Source organism: Lytechinus pictus, chromosome 3, assembly GCF_037042905.1.
Source record: "Lytechinus pictus isolate F3 Inbred chromosome 3, Lp3.0, whole genome shotgun sequence".
Classification (NCBI taxonomy): domain Eukaryota; kingdom Metazoa; phylum Echinodermata; class Echinoidea; order Temnopleuroida; family Toxopneustidae; genus Lytechinus; species Lytechinus pictus.
The window spans coordinates 52,147,718-52,170,247 of NC_087247.1; the positions used below are offsets into that span (position 1 = coordinate 52,147,718).

General features: G+C 36.4%; 1 protein-coding gene across 1 annotated transcript in view; it reads left to right on the forward strand.

The window, feature by feature from the left end:
• The first annotated feature begins 1,013 nt into the window (after positions 1–1,013).
• The window catches only part of LOC129257042 (uncharacterized), a 44,457-nt gene continuing 22,940 nt past the window's right edge, over positions 1,014–22,530 (forward strand). The window contains exons 1-5 of the mRNA XM_064097344.1: positions 1,014–1,355; positions 12,109–12,243; positions 14,093–14,560; positions 19,397–19,592; positions 20,166–20,334. Coding sequence (XP_063953414.1) covers positions 12,206–12,243; positions 14,093–14,560; positions 19,397–19,592; positions 20,166–20,334 — 871 coding nt within the window. The 5' untranslated portion in view covers positions 1,014–1,355; positions 12,109–12,205. The remainder of the gene's footprint in view (positions 1,356–12,108; positions 12,244–14,092; positions 14,561–19,396; positions 19,593–20,165; positions 20,335–22,530) is intronic.

Sequence of the window (22,530 nt, forward strand, 5' to 3'; positions counted from 1 at the left end):
ATGTAAAAATGCAATGAAAAAGACGTATGTCCCCTTTTTTGAACGTGAAGATCTTTTTTTTTTTTTTGCTTGTCAATTTTTTTTTCAGCTAAGAAATCCATAATTTGGGGTGAAGACCCTTTTTTTTTGGGGGGGGGGGCTTGTCACATTTTTTCGCGGACGAAATATCCTCTAAAAAATTTGCCCCCCTTTTGGAAAATCCTAGGTACACCAGTGCGTGCATGGAACGTATTCTAACGTCAGGCACAAATTAACGTCAGTGATCTTGATCCCCGTCTTCACCCAAAATTAAGGATTTCGTAGCTGAAAAAAATTTGACAAGAAAAAAAAAGATCTTCACGTTCAAAAGAGGGGACATACCGTCTTTTTTCGTTGCATTTTGACATTACAAATTAGGCTTCTCAAGGGGGGGGGGCACGTCCCCTGGATCAGTTGTGACTCGTCAGGGGGCAGTCTGCCCCCCACCCCCCCCCCCTTTGGTACACTAGTGGTTCCATGCTGATAGCGCGTAGATCAGAGTCTAGATCTAGAGACTATAGACTAGAACTAAGATATTTATTTTAGATCTAGGACTGGTTCTGTATACGGACTAGACATATTAAACCATGGTAAATAAGCTAATATTGGTCTGGTCCAAACCTAATCAAACGTAAAGTTCGGAATTAACAAGTTCGAAGTTAACCATGGCATTAGTCGGCTATTCCTATTAGTATTAGGCATTAGACAGGTCCAGATTTGAGGTAAAGTTAATGCGCTAGCCTAAGCTAGCCCTACCCTAGCACATGTCTTGCCATTAATGGCAGCTAGTTTATTAAGTGTTTAAGGATTGGATATATATATATATATAGAGATCTAAGCCTATAAGACCTATGTCACTATGTAAGGGTACCGGTGATTTGACGATGCCAATTCATTCTGAGATCGGCACTGGTCGAGGCCAAGTCCACGCGCATGCGTACTCTTAATCCGAAGACGCAAGTCATGAATATTCATATGTTGGTCCAGAACTCGGTGGGAAAAATAATTTCGCCTCCGGGCCAGCTAGCTAGCTGCGCGCGCTGGAGTTTCGCGAACGTTATCTTTTCTCACTTTCTTTTGCACGTGGGCCGCGCGGGGGCCGGGGTGAAACATGCGCGCTTTTTCAACGAGATGTAACGTAGCTAAAGGATCTAGAGCTAGCTAGCTAGAGCTAGAGAGAGAACAAATTCCGGCGCTGGTGAGCGATTGGATCCTACGACTTACGAGTTGCCTGAAATCCTGTATCAAAATTTTTTATCATCTTGTCCATTCTCGTGTGTGACATTGACACCAATCGTAGCTTTAGGAAAAGCAAATCATGAAATGAACAGCCAAAAGTAAGTTGGGTGTGACAATTGTCACTCGCTTGTCAAATCCTCTCCTACTGAGTCCTAGCCCTAGGACCAACGAGGTCCAAACATTAACATGTGTGATTGCATATATACGGTACCGCCTACCGGCCGGCGGTATTTAAGAACGTCAACATTGCAGTGTCTGTGAGTATGAGGCCACATTTTCTACAAAACTGAGACCTTAGATTAGAAACTGAATTGAAGACACTGCACTGAACTACTGAAAAGCTTTCTCAGTCTTCAACTCCAGTCAAGATCACATGAATTTTTTTATTGACAGACTTTTTCAAGTTGAATGTTGTGATCTAACGTTCATGACGAAATACCTCCATTTGATGACACTATACCCCATTTTTTCTCAATGAATTCTCTTCTCCGAATACGAAAACCATACTGCCACAGGCATGCAATGTAATTATCAAAACACCTGTTTCTTGACCTCGGTCCGAAGATAACACAACAGCCCGAGTGCGGTCCGAGAAAACATGTCGCCATTTTTTATTCACTTACTTTCCTTATTTCGAGGTTGATTTTCTTCGTTCGAAATTGAAAATGGTCTAGCATTGAATTTCTGAATACAATATGCCTTTGAAAACATGATTAAATATCGAATACAATAATTTAATTCCGAAGGTCCTTCTACAGGCAGAGAAGACTTACGTAATACACAGCTGTTGTTTATCATTTCGTCCTTGGCTCAACGCTCATAATCTGGCCTGTGGGGATTACCTGGCCAAGCGGGGTTGATCAGGCGGGTGTTTCATAAAGCTGTTCGTGAGTTAAGAGCGACTGCATGGTGATCATGTCTTGCGGTAAATGGTACAAACCATTGGCGATGATCACCAGTCGTTGTTAAAGTCGCTCTTAACTTACGAACAGCTTTATGAAACGACCCCCAGGGCTTGGAAATGATGTTTTAGATTTTCAAATGCAAAATGGGGTGAAATACCGCAGTTTGCCATCTGATCTGCGGTCCGTTTTCAAACGGGGGTAAGACGTAATGGTTAGCTCCTGCATGATCTAGATCTAGCTTTGTGACTGGTTGGTTCTGAAAAATCTGTGAAAGAATTATAACGTTAGACTTTAATTGAACAATCATTCTCATAATGATAGTTTTGCTGAACTTTGTAAATAAAGTTAGGCCTAGATCTAGATTAAATTTAAAAAGTTTGGCCTTATAATCTGATAATCATCTCTAGATATTTCTAGGCCATGTTTAACTTTAAGACTAGATTTAACCTAACCCAGAGAGCTCCCGCCCGCGGGCGGGAGCCCAGAAGCTTACCGTGTATTTGACCATATTCACCGGACTAGGGTGATTTATGGTCTAAATATTTCTCCAAATGAATTGTGAAAACAGAAAGTATACAATTACCACGATTATATGGATGAAGGTCTAACGAGTGGCAGTTTCCTGACATCTGGGAACAGACTGGAACCTCAAAAAAACGAAAAGTTCTCTCCTTCTGCCCCCGTTTCGATCGGCCATTTTTGTTAAAAATCGTAACAAAATGGCCGATCGAGACTGGGGTAGAGGAGAGAACTTTTCGTTTATTTTAGGTTCCAGTCTGTGCCCAGATGTCAGGAAACTGCCACTCGTTAGACCTTCATCCATATAATCGTGGTAATTGTATACTTTCTGTTTTCACAATTCATTTGGAGAAATATTTAGACCATAAATCACCCTAGTCCGGTGAATATGGTCAAATACACGGTAAGCTTCTGGGCTCCCACCCGCTGCGCGGGCGGGAGCTCTCTGGGTTAGATTTAACCTAGATTTCAAAGTCGCAATTAAAACCTATCTTGTCTACATGTTACAGAGTTGAGCTCAATTACTTTTTCAATTATGATGCGGTGTCCTAACTTTGCGGACTTTTCAAAAATATTAATCAGGCTTAAATTTGTTCACAAAATATTCACAATTTATACAAAACCAATTCAATAAATAGTTACCACATTGACGGCTAGATCCTAATCTATAAAATCAATGACGAAAATGTGAAGTAGGTCAAGGGGTTTCGGCGGTATCACGATCTAAGAATTCTATTCCGATCGACGAATGCGCGCTGTGCTGGAAAATTGTTCTGAAAAAGTGTGACCTAACTTCGCGGACCAAAGTTTTTGTGGAGATTTAAACAAAAACTCGAGCTCATAAGGTGAGATATTTATATCAGGTTGGGGACAAAATGCCATAGAATCAGTCTGTACCGGTACCACATTCAAATCACATTTTTTATGATATCTGCTTGCAAAATGCTGATATCGTGATGCTTGTTGAGAATATCAGATTTCTTCGGAATGGGCGCTAAGAGTGACAAATTTGCCAATCTTTTGTCTATATTTTCATGAATACTGAACTCATCCTAAAGAAACTTATGCCAAACGGTAATTTTAGGTTGCTTTTTAAGTTGATGAAGTAAGATTTTAAGGATATTGGCTAGTTTTTAGATAATGACCGTCCATGAAGTATGGACACATGCGAAGTTTGGACTCACTGCCATACAGTATTACAATAACGTAATTGAAGAAATGTTCAATTACAATTAGATCTAGATCTACTTTTCAATTTAAATATATTTTTTTCAATTTACAGTCTGCATTAGTTTTGTCAATTACAATTATGCCTACAATTAGGCCTACTTTCTTGAAAATTCATAAACGAAACCAATTTTAATTCTGTAAATAGACATAGACTACTACCACCTATTTCAACATAATTCTCAGTTACAGAGAAACTGACAAGATGAAGGGTTTAGGTAAAGAGCACGCATTCTTGCTGTTGTACTCTCTTTGATGCTGAAGCAGTTGACATGAAAAAGGTCATGAAATTAAGACATTAATTAAATAAGTTTATTGTAAAGTAATTGACAGTAATTGAAGTCAATTACATTTTTTCAATTACAATTACAAAAAAAATGTAATCATTTATTGTTCAATTATCTCGTGATTGAGCCCAACCATGATAGACTAATTCTAGTCCTATCAGATCTTGTCGATCTAGTTCATCAGTTACCCAGCTATTCGAGGAGCAGTTAAAAAATTGAGCTTCATGGGGGATATTCAAACTCACAACAACAACAAAAAGAACTACAAGAGAGAGAGAAAAGTGGAGGAAGCATTGAGAAAGAAGAAAACAAAAAAAATAGAAAAAGTTTTATGTTCAAGTTGGACTGCTCTTAATTACTTTTAATTACAGTATATTATAGCCAAATACTGTTTATTTTGCAATTACATCTATATATGGTCATGACTAACCAAACATGTATAGCCTTCAGATAATTGCCTTACGGTTTACTTATACTTAAATGATGAATACGTATGCATATGGATATGGATTGATTTTTTTTTCTCCCAAACTCACCCAAAATCACATTCCATCCTACAAGGGCTTGTCTCCCAAAGTAGGTAGGATTTAAAGGCGTCTTGTCTCCGGGAAAGATCGAGACTTCACTGACGTTGATGTTCACATCAACGGGACAGACGTATCCCCATACTCTGGTACGGGTGTAGGATTGGAGCTGTGATTTTCCTTATTTCTTTCTCTGTCATCTCCATCCTCGGTTTTATTTGCATAGTAGTAGGCCTATATAACATATTTTCAGTAAAAGCCCTGGTTTTAAATTGTGAGACACACCTATTCGTCATTAAATCCTAGTAGATATCCTATTTTTAAAAAAAGACATAGAAAAGAAAAAAAAGAAGAAATATTTGAATTTTATTTTATTCATTTAACTTTTTTTTTTTTCAAAGAAAACAAACGTTAATAATATAATATAATACAATATTTATGATGGCAAAAAATAGTCAAATTGACTGGTTGCCAAATAAAAATAAGAACCCCCCCCCCCCCGATGAAGTAATACCCTGTTTAGATCTACACAGTACCTCACTCTGTGTGACACCAGACGACCAAACTTAAAGGACAAGTCCACCCCAACAAAAAGTTGATTTCAGTAAAAAGAGAAAAATCCAACAAGCATAACACTGAAAATTTCATCAAACTCGGATGTAAAATAAGAAAGTTATGACATTTTGAATTTTCGCTTATGACTGCTATATAGGCTGTAATGCGCACTAACCCCACTGGTGCTACTAACTGGGACTAACAAGTTAGATCTATTTGGGACTACAACCGACAGCAACTTGGGGGAAATATTGTAAATAATCACATCACTTTCCTCATCACTATTTCCAATATCCATTAAAAAAAATCATCCTCCCCTTCTGACACAGATCTTTCACTAAATTTATTACTCCTATCGTCAAAAGTTTCGTCAAAATTCTTCTGATTCACTTCTCCACTGCGAGTCACCATTTTGAACTGAGCGCCGTACACTATCACTATGGAAAAGTGAATCAAACATTTAGGCCAAGTATTACAGGGATGCCACTTTTCCGTCTTTATATGGAATTCCGTCTTTTTCCCTGCTATCTGTCTCATTTCTGTATTTCCGACTTTTCCTGTTTTCTGTGTATTAAAAAAAACAGAAAGTCCTTGTTTTTTCCCCCCTCTCTCTCTCGATTGCGATGCATGTCGATCGACCGAGTGAGAGATATTTCCCCGAGATATTTGCTATTATACAGTACATAATTTATAAACGCGCGCACTACCCACTACGTTCATTGAGTTATGAAGGCTTTCCAATTAGAATAAATCCTGGCCAATCAATGCGAGCGACAAGTTCCGAAAGCACGCACATAGACAAGTGCAAAGCAGCGGCACGAATCTTGATATAATAGCGACTGGTATATACGTCTGTAAGGGATGAAGACGTCATCTAAGATGGCAGCTTACGATGACCAACGAAAGGATGACTATGTTTTGATCATCATTTGAAAGGAATTAGCGGTAACTGCCGTCTAAGGTACGATGTTTCTGAATTTTATATATTTTCTTGTAAATTTGGATGTAATTATTTTTTTTATAATGTGACATTTTATGTACATAACACGATCCGAAAATCAGGTTTCCGCCGAATGTTAGATCTAACGTTACTGCTGCATGCTGATACGTAACCCAGGGAGCTGATCCGTTGTCTTTACGTACGGGCCAACAACTCTTCAGTCTATGTATTGGTGAGTGGAGCCAACGCGGTTCAGCAGAACAACCAAAATACAGAGACTGAAGCTTTTGGTCTAGCGTTCTAGGAGCAACACACAACAACTAACTACCGTCAGTTTTTCAAACCTTGACTTCAAAGTCATTGATCACTCCTTCCCCCCCCCCCCTAATTTTGAGGTGGGGAACGGACCCCCCCTAACATTTCTGTTGATAACTTTTTTTTTTTTTTTGCTTGTCCAATTTTTTACCTGTGTCCATCCCAAAATTTAAGGTGGACCCCCCCCTAAATTTGTTGGCTTCCGCCGCCAATGCCCCAATTCACTGTTCTTGGACACTGTCCTTGCACGCGATAAGTTTCAGTATTTTTGGAGGACACCTAGTGGCATCCCTGAAGTAAAAAAAGAAAGTAGTTGATCGTGCGGGTTTTTCGAGAGCAGTGATGAGGGAGGTCCTTATTTACTATTTTTTATTCAAATGATTGTCAGGTCATGTCAGGCTCGATTTAGGTGATCGATGCATGCTTAATATTAATAATAAATGAGTAGAAACATATATATGCATGTACAAAATGTATTATGCAATAGAAATTTGATGTATTTATTTTACTGATGTATAGATCTACTGGTACTGTATTATTGTTAAACAAAATTTAAACTTTATTCTACATTATATATGTAAGGGTAAAAAAATACTTTGGTGGGGAGCATTCAGAAGAAAAAAAATTGATTGCCATTTTTGTCTCACCTGCATAGCAGAGTGAGACTATAGGCGCCGCTTTTCCGACGGCGACGGCGGCGTCAACACCAAATCTTAACCTGAGGTTAAGTTTTTGAAATGACAGCATAACTTAGAAAGTATATGGACCTAGTTCATGAAACTTGGCCATAAGGTTAATCAAGTATTACTGAACATCCTGCCTGAGTTTCATGTCACATGACCAAGGTCAAAGGTCATTTAGGGTCAATGAACTTAGACCATGTTGGGGGAATCAACATCAAAATCTTAACCTAAGGTTAAGTTTTTGAAATGTCATCATAACTTAGAAAATATATGGACCTAGTTCATGAAACTTATACATGAGGTTAATCAAGTATCACTGAACATCCTGCATGAGTTTCACGTCACATGACCAAGGTCAAAGGTCATTTAGGGTCAATGAACTTTGGCCGAATTGGGGGTATCTGTTGAATTACCATCATAACTTTGAAAGTTTATGGATCTGATTCATGAAACTTGGACATAATAGTAATCAAGTATTACTGAACATCCTGTGCAAGTTTCAGGTCACATGATCAAGGTCAAAGGTCATTTAGGGTCAATGAACTTTGGCCAAATTGGGGTATTTGTTGAATTACAGCCATAAATTTGAAAGTGTGTTGGTCTAGTTCATAAAACTTGGACATAATAGTAATCAAGTATCACTGAACATCCTGTGCGAGTTTCAGGTCACATGATCAAGGTCAAAGGTCATGTAAGGTCAAAGAACTTTGGCCACGTTGGGGGTATTTGTTGAATTGCCATCATATCTCTATAAGTGTATTGGTCTAGTTCATAAAACGTGGAAATAAGAGTAACCAAGTATCACTGAACATCTTGTGCGAGTTATAGTAGTTTTCAAAATCAGCACTGCTGCTATATTGAATCGCGTGATGCAGGTGAGACGGCCAGAGGCATTCCACTTGTTATTACCCTGGAGCCATGTTCAGTTTTCCAGAGTCAATCTCTTTCAGCTCAGGGCCCCGCTCGGCATGGTTTCGTATCACAGTTTGTCCTGCTTTTTGTCTCACCTGCATAGCAGAGTGAGACTATAGGCGCCGCTTTTCCGACGGCGACGGCGGCGGCGGCGGCGACGGCGGCGTCAACACCAAATCTTAACCTGAGGTTAAGTTTTTGAAATGACAGCATAACTTAGAAAGTATATGGACCTAGTTCATGAAACTTGGCCATAAGGTTAATCAAGTATTACTGAACATCCTGCCTGAGTTTCATGTCACATGACCAAGGTCAAAGGTCATTTAGGGTCAATGAACTTAGACCATGTTGGGGGAATCAACATCAAAATCTTAACCTAAGGTTAAGTTTTTGAAATGTCATCATAACTTAGAAAATATATGGACCTAGTTCATGAAACTTATACATAAGGTTAATCAAGTATCACTGAACATCCTGCATGAGTTTCACATCACATGACCAAGGTCAAAGGTCATTTAGGGTCAATGAACTTTGGCCGAATTGGGGGTATCTGTTGAATTACCATCATAACTTTGAAAGTTTATGGATCTGATTCATGAAACTTGGACATAATAGTAATCAAGTATTACTGAACATCCTGTGCAAGTTTCAGGTCACATGATCAAGGTCAAAGATCATTTAGGGTCAATGAACTTTGGCCAAATTGGGGTATTTGTTGAATTACAGCCATAAATTTGAAAGTGTGTTGGTCTAGTTCATAAAACTTGGACATAATAGTAATCAAGTATCACTGAATATCCTGTGCGAGTTTCAGGTCACATGATCAAGGTCAAAGGTCATGTAAGGTCAAAGAACTTTGGCCACGTTGGGGGTATTTGTTGAATTGCCATCATATCTCTATAAGTGTATTGGTCTAGTTCATAAAACGTGGAAATAAGAGTAACCAAGTATCACTGAACATCCTGTGCGAGTTATAGTAGTTTTCAAAATCAGCACTGCTGCTATATTGAATCGCGTGATGCAGGTGAGACGGCCAGAGGCATTCCACTTGTTTATTCATTTAAATAATGTTTACTATTGTTTATTCAATTGCAATTCAATTTTTTTGTCTCGCCTGCATAGCAGAGTGAGACTATAGGCGCCACTTTTCCGACTGCGGCGTCAACAACAAATCTTAACCGAAGGTTAAGTTTTTGAAATGACAGCATAACTTAAAAAGTATATGGACCTAGTTCATGAAACTTGGCCATAAGGTTAATCAAGTATTACTGAACATCCTGCCTGAGTTTCAGGTCACATGACCAAGGTCAAAGGTCATTTAGGGTCAATGAACTTAGACCATGTTGGGGGAATCAACACCAAAATCTTAACCTAAGGTAAATCTTAACCTAAGGTTAAGTTTTTGAAATGTCATCATAACTTAGAAAATATATGGACCTAGTTCATAAAACTTAGACATAAGGTTAATCAAGTATTACTAAACATCCTGCTTGAGTTTCAGGTCACATGATTAAGGTCAAAGGTCATTTAGGGTCAATGAACTTTGGCCAAATTGGGGGTATCTGTTGAATTACCATCATAACTTTGACAGTTCATGGATCTGATTCATGAAACTTGGACATAAGAGTAATCAAGTATCACTGAACATCCTGTGCAAGTTTCAGGTCACATGACCAAGGTCAAAGGTTGTTAAGGCTCAATGAACTCTGGTCATGGTGGGAGTAATTGTTGAATTGCCATTATAACTGTGAAAGCTTATGGTTCTAGTTCATAAAAATTAGACATTTATAAGAGCAATTACACTGTAAGTATCACGTAACATCCTGTGCCAATTTCGTCACATGACCAAGGTCAAAGGTCATAAAGGGTTGATGAACTTTGGCCATGTTGGGACTATTTGTTGAATTGCTGTCATAACCTTGGAATTATGTAATATGGTTCTAGTTCATAAAACTTGACATAAGAGTTATCAAGTATTATTGAACATCCTTCGTTAGTTTTATGTCATTTAAGGTCAATGAACTTTGACCAAGTTTGTTCTGGGTATTGTTGAATTGCTGTCATAAAATTGAAAGTTTATAGATCTAGTTCTTGAAAAGGTAATCAAGTATCACTTTATTTTTTTTGCACGAGCCTTAGGTCACATGATCAAGGTCAAAGGTCATTTAGGGTAAATTAATATAGTGTTTTATTATATGAATGGTGTTTTTTGTGAATAATTAGTTAATTTAGTCGTTTCAAAGTCCGCACTGCTGCTATATTAAATCGCGTAAGGCAGGTGAGACTGCCAGAGGCTTTCCACTTGTTCCAGTTTCTACATGTATCCAAAGCAGCTTCAAAACATTTCATTGGGGAAGTAACAACTTAATTTGTTATACTTTTCAATTTTCTTATAGATTCTTACATGATTTCTGTATCTCTTTGGCATAATCCTGAAACTTGCACATGCCGGTATATAGTTTGTACCTTATAAGCTTTATATTGGTATATTTTAATATTCTGTTTCCAATCAGGTCTTGAAATGGTGAAAAATGTGTGTCAAAACTTGAAAATGGTATTCTTTTTCAACTTCAGGTTCTAATTTGGTGTATTAATATCTTTCTTATATTCAGCAAATAAACATTTTGTTCCATAATATTGATGTTAGTGTGAGTTGATAGTTTACAATTACATTAAATATCATGAATTGTAATATCCATAGTGGGTTTCAATTTGAATGAATGAAAAACTGAATCAATTAAAAAAAAAAAAGATAGTGAGCCTTCCTATGGTCGTATTGAGTTTTTTTCATGGTGAGAATATACTCATAAGAAGTTTCTTCTATGTTGGTCAAAAGATATGTAGTGTCCATTTCATGAATACACCATAATTCACTGGAAATCATGAGTGAACTATGAGGCAGTCTCTTACACATCGAAAATTGACACTAGCTAATCAGTGTCAGATCAATATTTAATCATTTCGCTTTTAATACAAACTTGAGGGAATTTTCAGATTGGAGTCCTCTGTAACAAAGAAAAGTTGATTTTTTTTTGTTACCACTCATTCAAGTTGGATGCCGCATTATTATGAACCTGAAAGGATAAGTCCACCACAACTAGAAATTTATTCGAATATAAAGAGAAAAATCCAACAAGCATAACACTGAAAATTTCATCAAAATCGGTTGTAAAAAATAAGAAAGGACATTTTAAAGTTTTGCTTACCTGGTAAGTATGCAAATGAAAGGGAAGATGACATCATCCACTCACTATTTCTTTTGTATTTTATTATATGAAATATTCTAATTTTATCATTGTCAAGTGAAACAGCGTTTAATTCCTCCCTGAACCTGTGAAATTAGCATTGTTTAATACTATATGGTTCAGTCAAGTTGGTCCTTATTGTCAAATATGTAAAAAAACAAATATTGTATAATTCAAACCAAAAACAAAAGAAATATTGAGTGAAGGACATCATTGACCATCTCATTTGCATTTCACTGAATTGTGCATATCACTGTTTTGTGAAAAATATGCAAAACTTTAAAATATAACTTTCTTATATTACATCCGATTTTGATGAAATTTTCAGCGTTATTTCTCTATTTATTAAAATCAACATTTTTCTGGGGTGGACTTGACCTTTAAGTTTGGAAGTTTAGATGGACTTGAACGTTAAAACGTGACTTAACACACAACTGAATTCTGGAATGGGGGATACCCCTTTCCTATTTTTGAGGAAGGGGCTGTATACAACACCCCGTACTATTGAAAAAAATTTTTACATAAACATAATTAAAAAGTGAAAAATCCTAATCCGTTGCTGTTGAAAATGCTTAGATTGGTTAAATTTTCGGTTCCAGTGCCACCCCCTCCCCCTCCGCCCAGGTGATCTATACCGGATGCGTGCTTCCCCAATTTTCATCTGATTTTGATGAAATTTTCAGCCTAATGCTAGTTTGATTTTTCTTTGTTTATTCAAATCAAAATTTTTCTGGGGTAGACTTGACCTTTAACTAAAGTGTTAGGTCTGGTATACTGCATCAGGGACTGAAGAGAGATCAGGACATCTACCAACATTGCTGGACAGCTAACAAAATATGTATCCTGCAGGAGGCCCACCAAGTCATAACCAAGGGTAAATTATAAAGTTTGATCTTCCTTTCTGACCCAGACAGATGTTCATCCATTTTAGTAGGCACCTTCCCTTAAGTCAGTCTCGTTTACCAAATGTTTTCATCATAGTTAAAACAATGGGAATGTAGGAAAGCCATTATAAAAGGAGGATATTTTGCCTTTGAATTCTGCTATAATATAGGTGCTTTGAGGCTCTTGTCATGATGAAGTGTAAGGTTAAGTAATGAACAGATGCTTGAAGGATTCCTGCATCAGAAAGATGCTAATTTCTCTGAAGATAAGGGTATCTTCTTTGTGGTGAAATGAGTTGTGAATTTACATTCTTTCCATGTTGAATATTAAATGAAGTAAATGTGGAAACATGTTAAAGGATGAAGAATAAAAGAAGGAAGTGCACTTGAAGACCTAGTGCCCCATTTCATTTTAACTTATGATTATGGTAACTTTGAGGTATGGTTAATAAATCTATCATGGAAACTGATTCTAAATGTTTGCTGAGTCCTGTTAGCATCTTTGTTACCATAATTATAGTCCTTTATGAACCATCCTTTGGTAAATAGAGGAGTCTATTCAAATTATGGCCACATGAATAGACCTTTTTCATGTGTGATTATCCTCACTCTACCATTTTTTAAACTGTCATGTAAATTTGTCCTACTGTGAAAGCCCCTTTTTTGGTATTGGTTTAAAGTGATTGTCTCTATAAATAGCTGATGTATGTTCATGTGTGTCAATGGTCACAAAGCCATCCACCTCCTACCCAGGTCAATAGCTTCATTGTGAGACAAGATGGTACCTCATTAGTGAGATCAAACAGGTTTAGCATGTGACAAAGGCAGTCTATTAAGGGGTGAACAAAATGGATTTAAAACCTCAGAGTTCTAAACATATAAAATAGGAGTCTTTACAAAAAGTTAAATATAACTGAAGGATTCTTACACCTGCTTGAAATATATTGGGGTTTAACATTTCCTTCAAATTTATTGGGTAATTATTTGTTTGTTAATTTGACCATATTTTTTTATTTTTTTAAACATTTTTTTGGTGGAGGGAGGTCTCTAAAACTAAAAAATATTCAAAGTTTTTCTTGTAGCTTGTCTGTTGCTGGTTAATTGAATTGTATTGTTAATTAATGTTGATGGTTGATATTCTGTCTTGGAAACAATAGTAAAGGTATAGTGAGTGATTGTATTACCGACCGGCATTGTATTACCGAACGCGCATCGTAGGCGTCAGAAAATAATTTTATAGGCTCAAAACTTTGCAACATCCTTCTCAATGGAACTTGAATAGAAAGATGATGAAAAATGGTAAAAAACACATTTTCAAAGTCTTAATATTCTAAAAATAATAAAATATGGTCAAAGTAGCTCATCGGTGATTTAGTTGTTTTCTCAATTTTTCCCATAGACAACACACGTTCGGTAATACAATACCTTTTTCAAGTGCCCAAAATATTTCACATGCGAAGAGGGGTCCGATTGGAAGCTAATATTGTAAAGAAGAAAAACGATTTCAACAAAATTTTTACATATTTATATTTTGTAGGTAGTTGTGTATTTATGGTGAAAGTTTGGTGAATTTTATGAGAATAATGTGTTTGATATGATTGAATTCATGAAAAGTGTTCGGTAATACGATCCACTACCATACATTTCATTTGGTATTCAAAAATTTATTCAATTAATTTTCATTCCTCCTACCTAGCTGACATTTTAAATTGACCATCTTGTTTGTTCATTCCTTATAATTGCAGGGCTTATTTACTGGTGTATTTAAGTGCTAGATGAGCATACAATGTTGAATTGATATTCTTTACCGGTATTCATCTTTGGGATTATGTATTCAAGGTATCCTGTGCAGTACTCAAACCAAGTGAATTCAAGACAATGTGGACCTGGGCCTCTGGTAAATAGGCAAGGAACTATACAGAACATCCAACAGAGCATGTTGGGTCCTCCAATGCTGCCTACCAACTTTGCACCAGTTCCTGTGATGACACCAATGTGTCGCTCTGCTTACCTACCACCTCCACCTCAACCACAGTTCATGCCCAGGGCTCTATTGCCCAGCCATATTCCTCTACATAAAGACAGCCAAGGTCCAGTTATGCAACAAGATAATTTTCAGAGAGGGGGTAGATCTTCAGGTCTTTCTCCTTCACACAGTATGGCTATGGGTGGCTATGCCCACCAAGGTTCCACTCCTTCTGCACCTCCCCCTTTATTCCGCCCAGGCCCCCAAACACCTTCGCCTAAAGGAGCATCCATAGATGACCAGAAGAAGCTCAACAAATCTGAAAAAGAAGATCTGTATCGGTAAGTCTTTTACTAGTTGACAAAAAAGCAGTCCCTTCCATAGAATTCTGAAATTTTTGCTCAGTTCTCGTGTACATTTGATGAACATTTGTTACTGAATACAGTGAACAATTTTAAAATTCCTTTTTGATGGTTGTTGGAAGCATTTTGTATTCTATACTGGTTGTTGATATGTTTCATTATCATTATGTCAATTTCCATACAAGTACTGGATGAATAAATTTGAACGTTTCCCCTAACAACATAAATATTAGAATAATCATTTTATTATAATTTCAATATCAGTTCACTTTTTGTTATGATAGCATATTTAAACCTCAAATGCCTTATTTTGTATTCAGGCTTAACTTTGTCCACAGTCCAACTCTGTGCTAAAATTATAGGGAGCCAAAATTAAAAAATCTGTCTATATTGTATATTTCTTATGTTTGCTAATTTTTCCCCCCTTTGCTTTCATAATGAAGAAAAATACTTCAGTTATTATTCCCAGACAATTGTGAACAATCGGGTGTCATATGAGTTAGTAAATTGAATGTGTAGGTACTGTAAGGGATTTGTGCTCTCCATAGTTAAACCACAACTTTACCAGGGTTTAATTTAAACCCGAGTTCAGAATACAGGCCTAACGCTTTTCTGTAGTGTTGTCATTGTTCAATGGTCAAGTATGGTAGTACAATTTTTTGTAAGTTTATTCTATAACTATGCTTTATTACTTTTAGATTAAAAAATTGTAACTAGACATGGAAGGTCAGTGGTATTTACAATCAGGGTATATCATAAAAAATACCATCAGCGCATCATAAAAAGACTGATCTCAAACCAGTCATTGCAAGCCATTGGGCACTGTTAGAGCAACCTGTAAGAGTTTAAACATATTAAAATACATTCTTTCAAAAGTTACCATTTCTCAATATTTAGGGCCAAAAATACTGTCTCATTCCCATGTTTCCAATTTTGAGACCACATCTTTAACATTAGGCATTATTTAATAACAAAACAGAATTGATTTTAAAATTGTGAAAAGCTACAATTTTTTTCGTGACCATTAACAAAAAATTTGCCATTTCTGATTTTTTCTGTCCAAAAATGTTCTCTCGGTATTCAGCATTTTTAGTTTTAATGTTTTTGTCTGTAAGAATACTTGTATACAATATGCAACAAACCTGGAATGCTCACTTTGCACATATCCACTTATTTTCAAAAAGTTCATGTTCTAATGTTGTAAATCAATTTTCTAAATTCTTTCCAAAAGTGTCCTTTCTGAAATGAAAGGCACTTTCATTTTCATTTTAAATTTTATTTCTACAAATCTGAGATGTTACAAAAGTTTAATGTAATAACATAATTATGCTGAACCGCCTTTACATAATACTATTAATAGGAAATATAATTGACAAGCATTCTCAATTAATATGCTACATTATGAACAAAGTGCATAAAACAGAAACATGGAGGAAATCTTAGAATCAATACACATTTTGACAGAATTGAAAGAATGTGTTATTAACAGGCCCGTTTTGAAAGTCTATTTTTGATGTACGTGTACACGGCCTGTTTTACGGTCTTGTACACGTTGTAAACACCGAGAGCCAGTTATGTTACATAAATATAACTTGCATTAGGCCTAAGCCATATCGATTATTTTGTAAACAGCTTTAATTCGATCGAACATTGATGCATCGAAATTTAAAGGCGGGAAAATGAAGTCAATTTTTTTTTTGCTCCGTCATGACCTGGCTGAAATGCACTGAGGGCTGGGTTAAGCGTTGCACAAGGGACCGGATGCAGATAAAGATCGTCTGTATTTTCCATGATCACAAAACAACAACTAAAAAAAGGGTATCCAAGCAGAAGTCTTCCCAAAATATAAAAAACAATGATATTTGCAGATGACAACATAATAGGCCTAACGTTTGAAATAAAATGAAATGGAAGGCAGAATCAATTCGATCTGAACAATTCTCGGTCAACACACAGTCACAGTCCAGACTCGCACACACACTACAGCCCCTATACTACACTCACTCTCCCGCCCGAAACGACAGGTGTGCTTGCTGCCCAACAAGTGAGCCTAGCGGAGACCAACTTTGCAGAGATGTAGTTGGATCCAAAATGACCTCCAAATTCATGGGAATAAATATCATACGTAATTTTCTCAGGATAGTCATTTGAATTGGTATTCTATGCTGATATAACGATTGTAAGAAAAGTTTGTGGAATATGAGTAATGACGATGTTCGAGAATTAATCCTGATAATGATGTTTTTGATAATCCATTTTTAGACTCAGGATAATTGCAGAGCACTGACTCGACCGAAATAAATACGAATGTCTCAAATTGAGCTCTAAATTTTTAAGAATGATTATTGGATGTAAATTATTGTTAAATTATTACGATTTAATAAAATTCTATGGCCATACTAAAAATATTGGTAATGTCAGCAAAGTTATGTTATGTTGGAAAATGGAATTATACCGGACGTCTCCGAGATCAAGAAGCACATTGCGCATGTGCGATTGATGACATAATTTTCCATTCATGAATTCTAATGCGGAGTTGGGCACAAACAAGCTTCAAATTGATGGGAATAGATATCAAACGTAATTTTCTCTGCTTTGTCATGTAAAATTGTATTCTATGGTGATATTACAATCGTGAGAAGAGTTTCTGCAACGATGATGTTTGAAAATCAATCCTGACATGATATAATTTTTTGTCTCGCCTGCATAGCAGAGCGAGACTATAGGCGCCGCTTTTCCGACGGCGACGGCGGCGGCGGCGTCAACATCAAATCTTAACCTAAGGTTAAGTTTTTGAAATGACATCATAACTTAGAAAGTATATGGACCTAGTTCATGAAACTTGGACATAAGATTTATCAAGTATTACTGAACATCCTGCCTGAGTTTCAGGTCACATGACCAAGGTCAAAGGTCATTTAGGGTCAATGAACTTAGACCATGTTGGGAAAATTATTTTCAAAATCTTAACCGAAGGTTAAGTTTTTGAAATGACATCATAACTTAGAAAGTATATGGACCTAGTTCATGAAACTTGGGCATAAGGTTAATCAAGTATTAGTGAACATCCTGCTCGAGTTTCAGGTCACGTGACCAAGGTCAAAGGTCATTTAGGGTCAATGAACTTTGGTCAAGTTGGGGGTATTTGTTGAATTACTATCATAACTTTGAAAATTTATGGATCTAGTTCATGAAACTTGGACATTAGGTTAATCAAGTACCACTGAATATCCTGTGCGAGTTTCAGGTCACATGACCATGGTCAATGGTCATTTAAGGTCAATGAACTTTGGCCGTGCTGGGGGTATTTGTTAAATTGCCATCCTAACTCTGAAAGTTTATGGATCTAGTTCATAAAACTTGGACATAAGAGTAATCAAGTATCACTGAACATCCTGTTTGAGTTTCAGGTCACATGACCATGGTCAAAGGTCATTAAAGGTCAATGAACTTTGGCCGTGTTGGGGGTATTTGTTGAATTACCATCCTAACTGAAAGTTTATGGATCTAGTTCATAAAACTTGGGATATAAGAGTAATCAAGCATCACTGAACATCCCCTGTGAGTTTCAGGTCACGAAACCAAGTCAAAGGTCAGTTAAGGTCAATAAACTTAGGCCATGTTGGGGTAATCGTTGAAGTGCCATCATAACTTTGAAAGTTTATGGATAGAGTGAATGAAATGTGGACATGGGTGTAGTTGACAGTCTTAAGTCTCCGTTCAAATGTCATTTATGGTCAATGAACGTGATATTATGTCATATGAATGATGTTTTTGTGAATGATTATTTTATAGTAGTTTTCAAAGTTAGCACTGCTGCTATATTAAATTGCGTAATGCAGGCGAGACTGCCAGAGGCGTTCCACTTGTTTGAGACAAGTGCGCCCATCACTCGTTACGGAATTTGTGATGTCCGTCATAAAAAATGGAAACGAAATACAAATTTGATTGGATTGAATAACATCAAGCTCTAAATTCAATAATGATTATCATTTGCAAATTATTGTAAAAATATTACGATTAAATAATGTTCTATGTTCATAATAAGAAATATTGTTAATGAAAGCAATATATATTTTACGTTGATCGCTTCATGATTTTCCTTTCAGATCAATTTCGATCTGGTTTGATTAAAGCACAATGCGCATGCGCGATCGATGACGATAAATTCCATTAATAAATTCATCGTGAATAAATTATCTCAGCATGAACAGACGAGTGAGACTCGAATTAGGATAAAAATAAACTTCAAATTAATGGCAAATAGGCATCATAATTACACATGGTTTCATTTTGGGGAAATAAAAATCAAGTATGTAGTAGTTATTAAGGCGCGGCAAAAAGCTCATAGCTAGTTTTATCGATCATAACGTCACTGCATCGTATGTAAAATTTGTGAACGCTGCCCGCGCCCCAGGCCGGCCCAAGACAGATTTCATTCATAAAAAAATATGAGTGAGCGCCTTGGTTTCTTGCGCAAATATGGAACTTCAAGGGTGGGTATGAAAGTGGAATTTTAGTGATTAAAACTCGTGCAGTGTCTGAGAACTTAGAATTAATGTGAGGCTGTGAGCATGGCAATAGAATTGTGTTCAATTAAATAATTATTCACTTGTTTACAACTCCCAAGCAAGTTTTATACAGATGCTACCATGTACACGGTCATGGAATCCAACACGTGCACTGACTTGACCGGGCATGTACACGTGTACCCGAAACGGGCCTAGTTATTAAATGATTGATTCCACACAATTAAAAATAAAAATAAAAAACCTTTACAAATTTTATCTATTTGTTCCCTCCATTTCCCCCCAGCATGTTTGGGGTTGTGTTACAGCAGCATGGACCAATAGAGGTGACTGATAGCAGACTTCTAAGTGTGTTTATGGGATTGTCACCATGGATGCGCCAGGGTATCAAGTATCTTGGTGGTCTGAAGGACTTCTTCAGACAGGGAGACATCTTTAAGGTCGATGGAGATGTTGTTTCATTGGCATGGCAAGAAGAGGAGGTATGACCAAATCTTATCAACTTTTGTCACCCCCTTTCCTCTCCATTTTACAATAAGTACACAAATCTTCTTGAACATTTTTTCAACTTGTGGGAAGTTTTTAGAAGTTTGGGAAGAAAAAGTTTAAATATAAAGTTCTGAATGTTTTTGTTTGGGGTTGAAAGATGGGGGGCAAATATTCCCCACTAGCCATTTCATCATTATTGAAAGGGAAAAAACACGAGCATTTATTTCCAAAATCATTGAAAAGAACACAATGAGAACAAAATTTATATACAAAGAAAATATAACAAACAAAAATAAAGGTATCAACAGAACATAACCGGAACAAATAGTGGCATAATGGTATGGTTGGCGCATAATTATAACAATATATATGAACAAAACAATGAACGGAAATGGGGCATGCACAAAAAAAGCCATAAAAAGGCTTATATCATTTATTAATTCATATCTGTAAAGGCAGTAACATTTTAAAATATATTTTTAAAGACAAGTTACATGTACGTTTTCCCCAACATTTGTTGTCAAATTTGATTTAGTTTTATCAACATCATTTTATTTTATCAACAGGCAGAAGATAAACCAAAGCAAAGCAAGAAACCTTGTCCTTCACCAGTGGCACCCAAACCTAAATCCCCCATCTCTTTCAAACCAAAGTCACCAGGCAATGAGACATGGGATCTAGATAATGATAGCAAATCTAAGAATATACCTAAATTACAATCATCTATTGACAATGGTAAGTGCAATAACAATTCAAATCTAACATGCATGCAGTGTATTGAAAATTTTCATACACATTTGCAGCAATTTTTCTGCCTTTTGTCTCACCTGCGAAGCAGAGTGAGACTATAGGCGCCACTTTTCCGACGGCGGCGTCAACACCAAATCTTATTAAACCGAAGGTTAAGTTTTTGAAATGACAGCATAACTTAAAAATTATATGGACCTAGTTCATGAAACTTGGCCATAAGGTTAATCAAGTATTACTGAACATACTGCATGAGTTTTCAGTCACATGACCAAGGTCAAAGGTCATTTAGGGTCAATGATCTTAGACCACATTGGGGGAGTCAACATCAAAATCTTAATCTAAGGTTAAGTTTTTGAAATGTCATCATAACTTAGAAAATATATGGATCTAGCTCATGAAACTTGGACATAAGGTTAATCAAGTATTACTGAACATCCTGCCTGAATTGTGAGTCACATGACCAAGGTCAAAGGTCATTTAGGGTCAATGAACTTTGGCCAAATTGAGGGTATTTGTTGAATTACCATCATAACTTTAAAAGTTTATGGATCTGATTGAAGAAACTTTGACATAAGAGTAATCAAGTATCACTGCACATCGTGTGCGAGTTTCAGGTCACATGATTGAGGTCAAAGGTCATTTAAGGTCAATGAACTTTGGCCAAGTTGGGGGTATTTGTTGAATTACCATCATAACTTTGAAAGTTTATTGGTCTAGTTCATACAACTTGGACACAAGAGTAATCAAGTATCACTGAACATCCTGTGCAAATTTCAGGTCACATGACCAAGGTCAAATGTCAATGAACTTGGGCCATGTTGGGCTTATCTGTTGAATTACCATCATAACTGTAAGTGTATTGGTCTAGTTCATAAAACTTGGACGTAAGAGTAATTAAATATCATTGAATATCCTGTGAGAGTTTCAGGTCACATGACCAAGGTCAAAGGTCAATGGACTTTGGCCATGTTGGGGGTATTTGTTGAATAACCATCATAACTCTGTAAGTGTATGGATCTAGTTCATAAAACTTGTCATAGAGTAATCAAGTGTCATTGAACATCTCATGTGAGTTTCAGGTCACATGACCAAAGTCAAAGGTCATTTAAGGTCATTGAACTTTGGCCATTTTGGAGGTAATTATTAGATTGCTGTCAAAGTTCATAGATTTAATTTATGAAATGTGGATATAGGGGTAATCAAGTATCACTGACAAGTCTTAGGTTGCATGATCAAGGTCAAATGTAATTGATTGTCAATGAACGTAGTATTGTATCATTATATGAATGGTGTTTTGGGGGGAATAATTATTTTATAGTGGTTTTCAAAGTCAGCACTGCTGCTATATTGAATCACGTAATGCAGGTGAGACTGCCAGAGGCGCTCCACTTGTTATAATGTTAAGTGTCCACACCCTTTTCAGTATTTCCATTATGCACTGTTTTTCATTTGGTTTCTTATGGATTTATGATTAACCATAACAAATGGGAGGATGAAAAGTTGGTGCCACATCATTCCATGAGGTTTTTCCTTCAAGTCTTACACAACACTTTGAGACCATAGTTATGACTCCAGGGTACACGGTACTGAAATTATGCAACATTTCATAAATGCATGTCAAACCCAAAATTGCTTGAGAATGAGAATTTGTGTACAAATCCAATGCAAATGGTGTTTTTAGCCAAAAATCAAGTTTGTGTCATGATTGAAGTACATTTAATTTTGTTTATGATGAGAATAAAGTTGCCAAAAATTTCCATCAAAAATCAATAAAAAACCAAAAGTCAGAAAAAAAGGAAATAACATACTTTATAAAAAAATTTAAAATAAGAAAAAAAATGTGATACAGCTATTTTTTAGATTGCACTTGATCGCAATTTTATAAAGAGTCTGTGAGTAAAATATTAGCAGTTTTAGATCATTATGTTATTGATTAGAGTAAACCTTTGATCTTGTTCATAAATTAGCATAATTAATTGGGCTTTTTCAGAGAATTTGAGTTGACCATTGTGTACATTGAAGATTATACCATGGGTAATTAATATGCATGCTGATTTTCAAGGCAATTTTTGGTCGATGGCTGAGATCACCTCCCACGCCTTCTTGGGGCGTCAAAATGGCCCATTGTTTTCAGGGTTACAGCCGGTCTCAAGCTTTGTTACAAATGAAAGTAATGTGAAT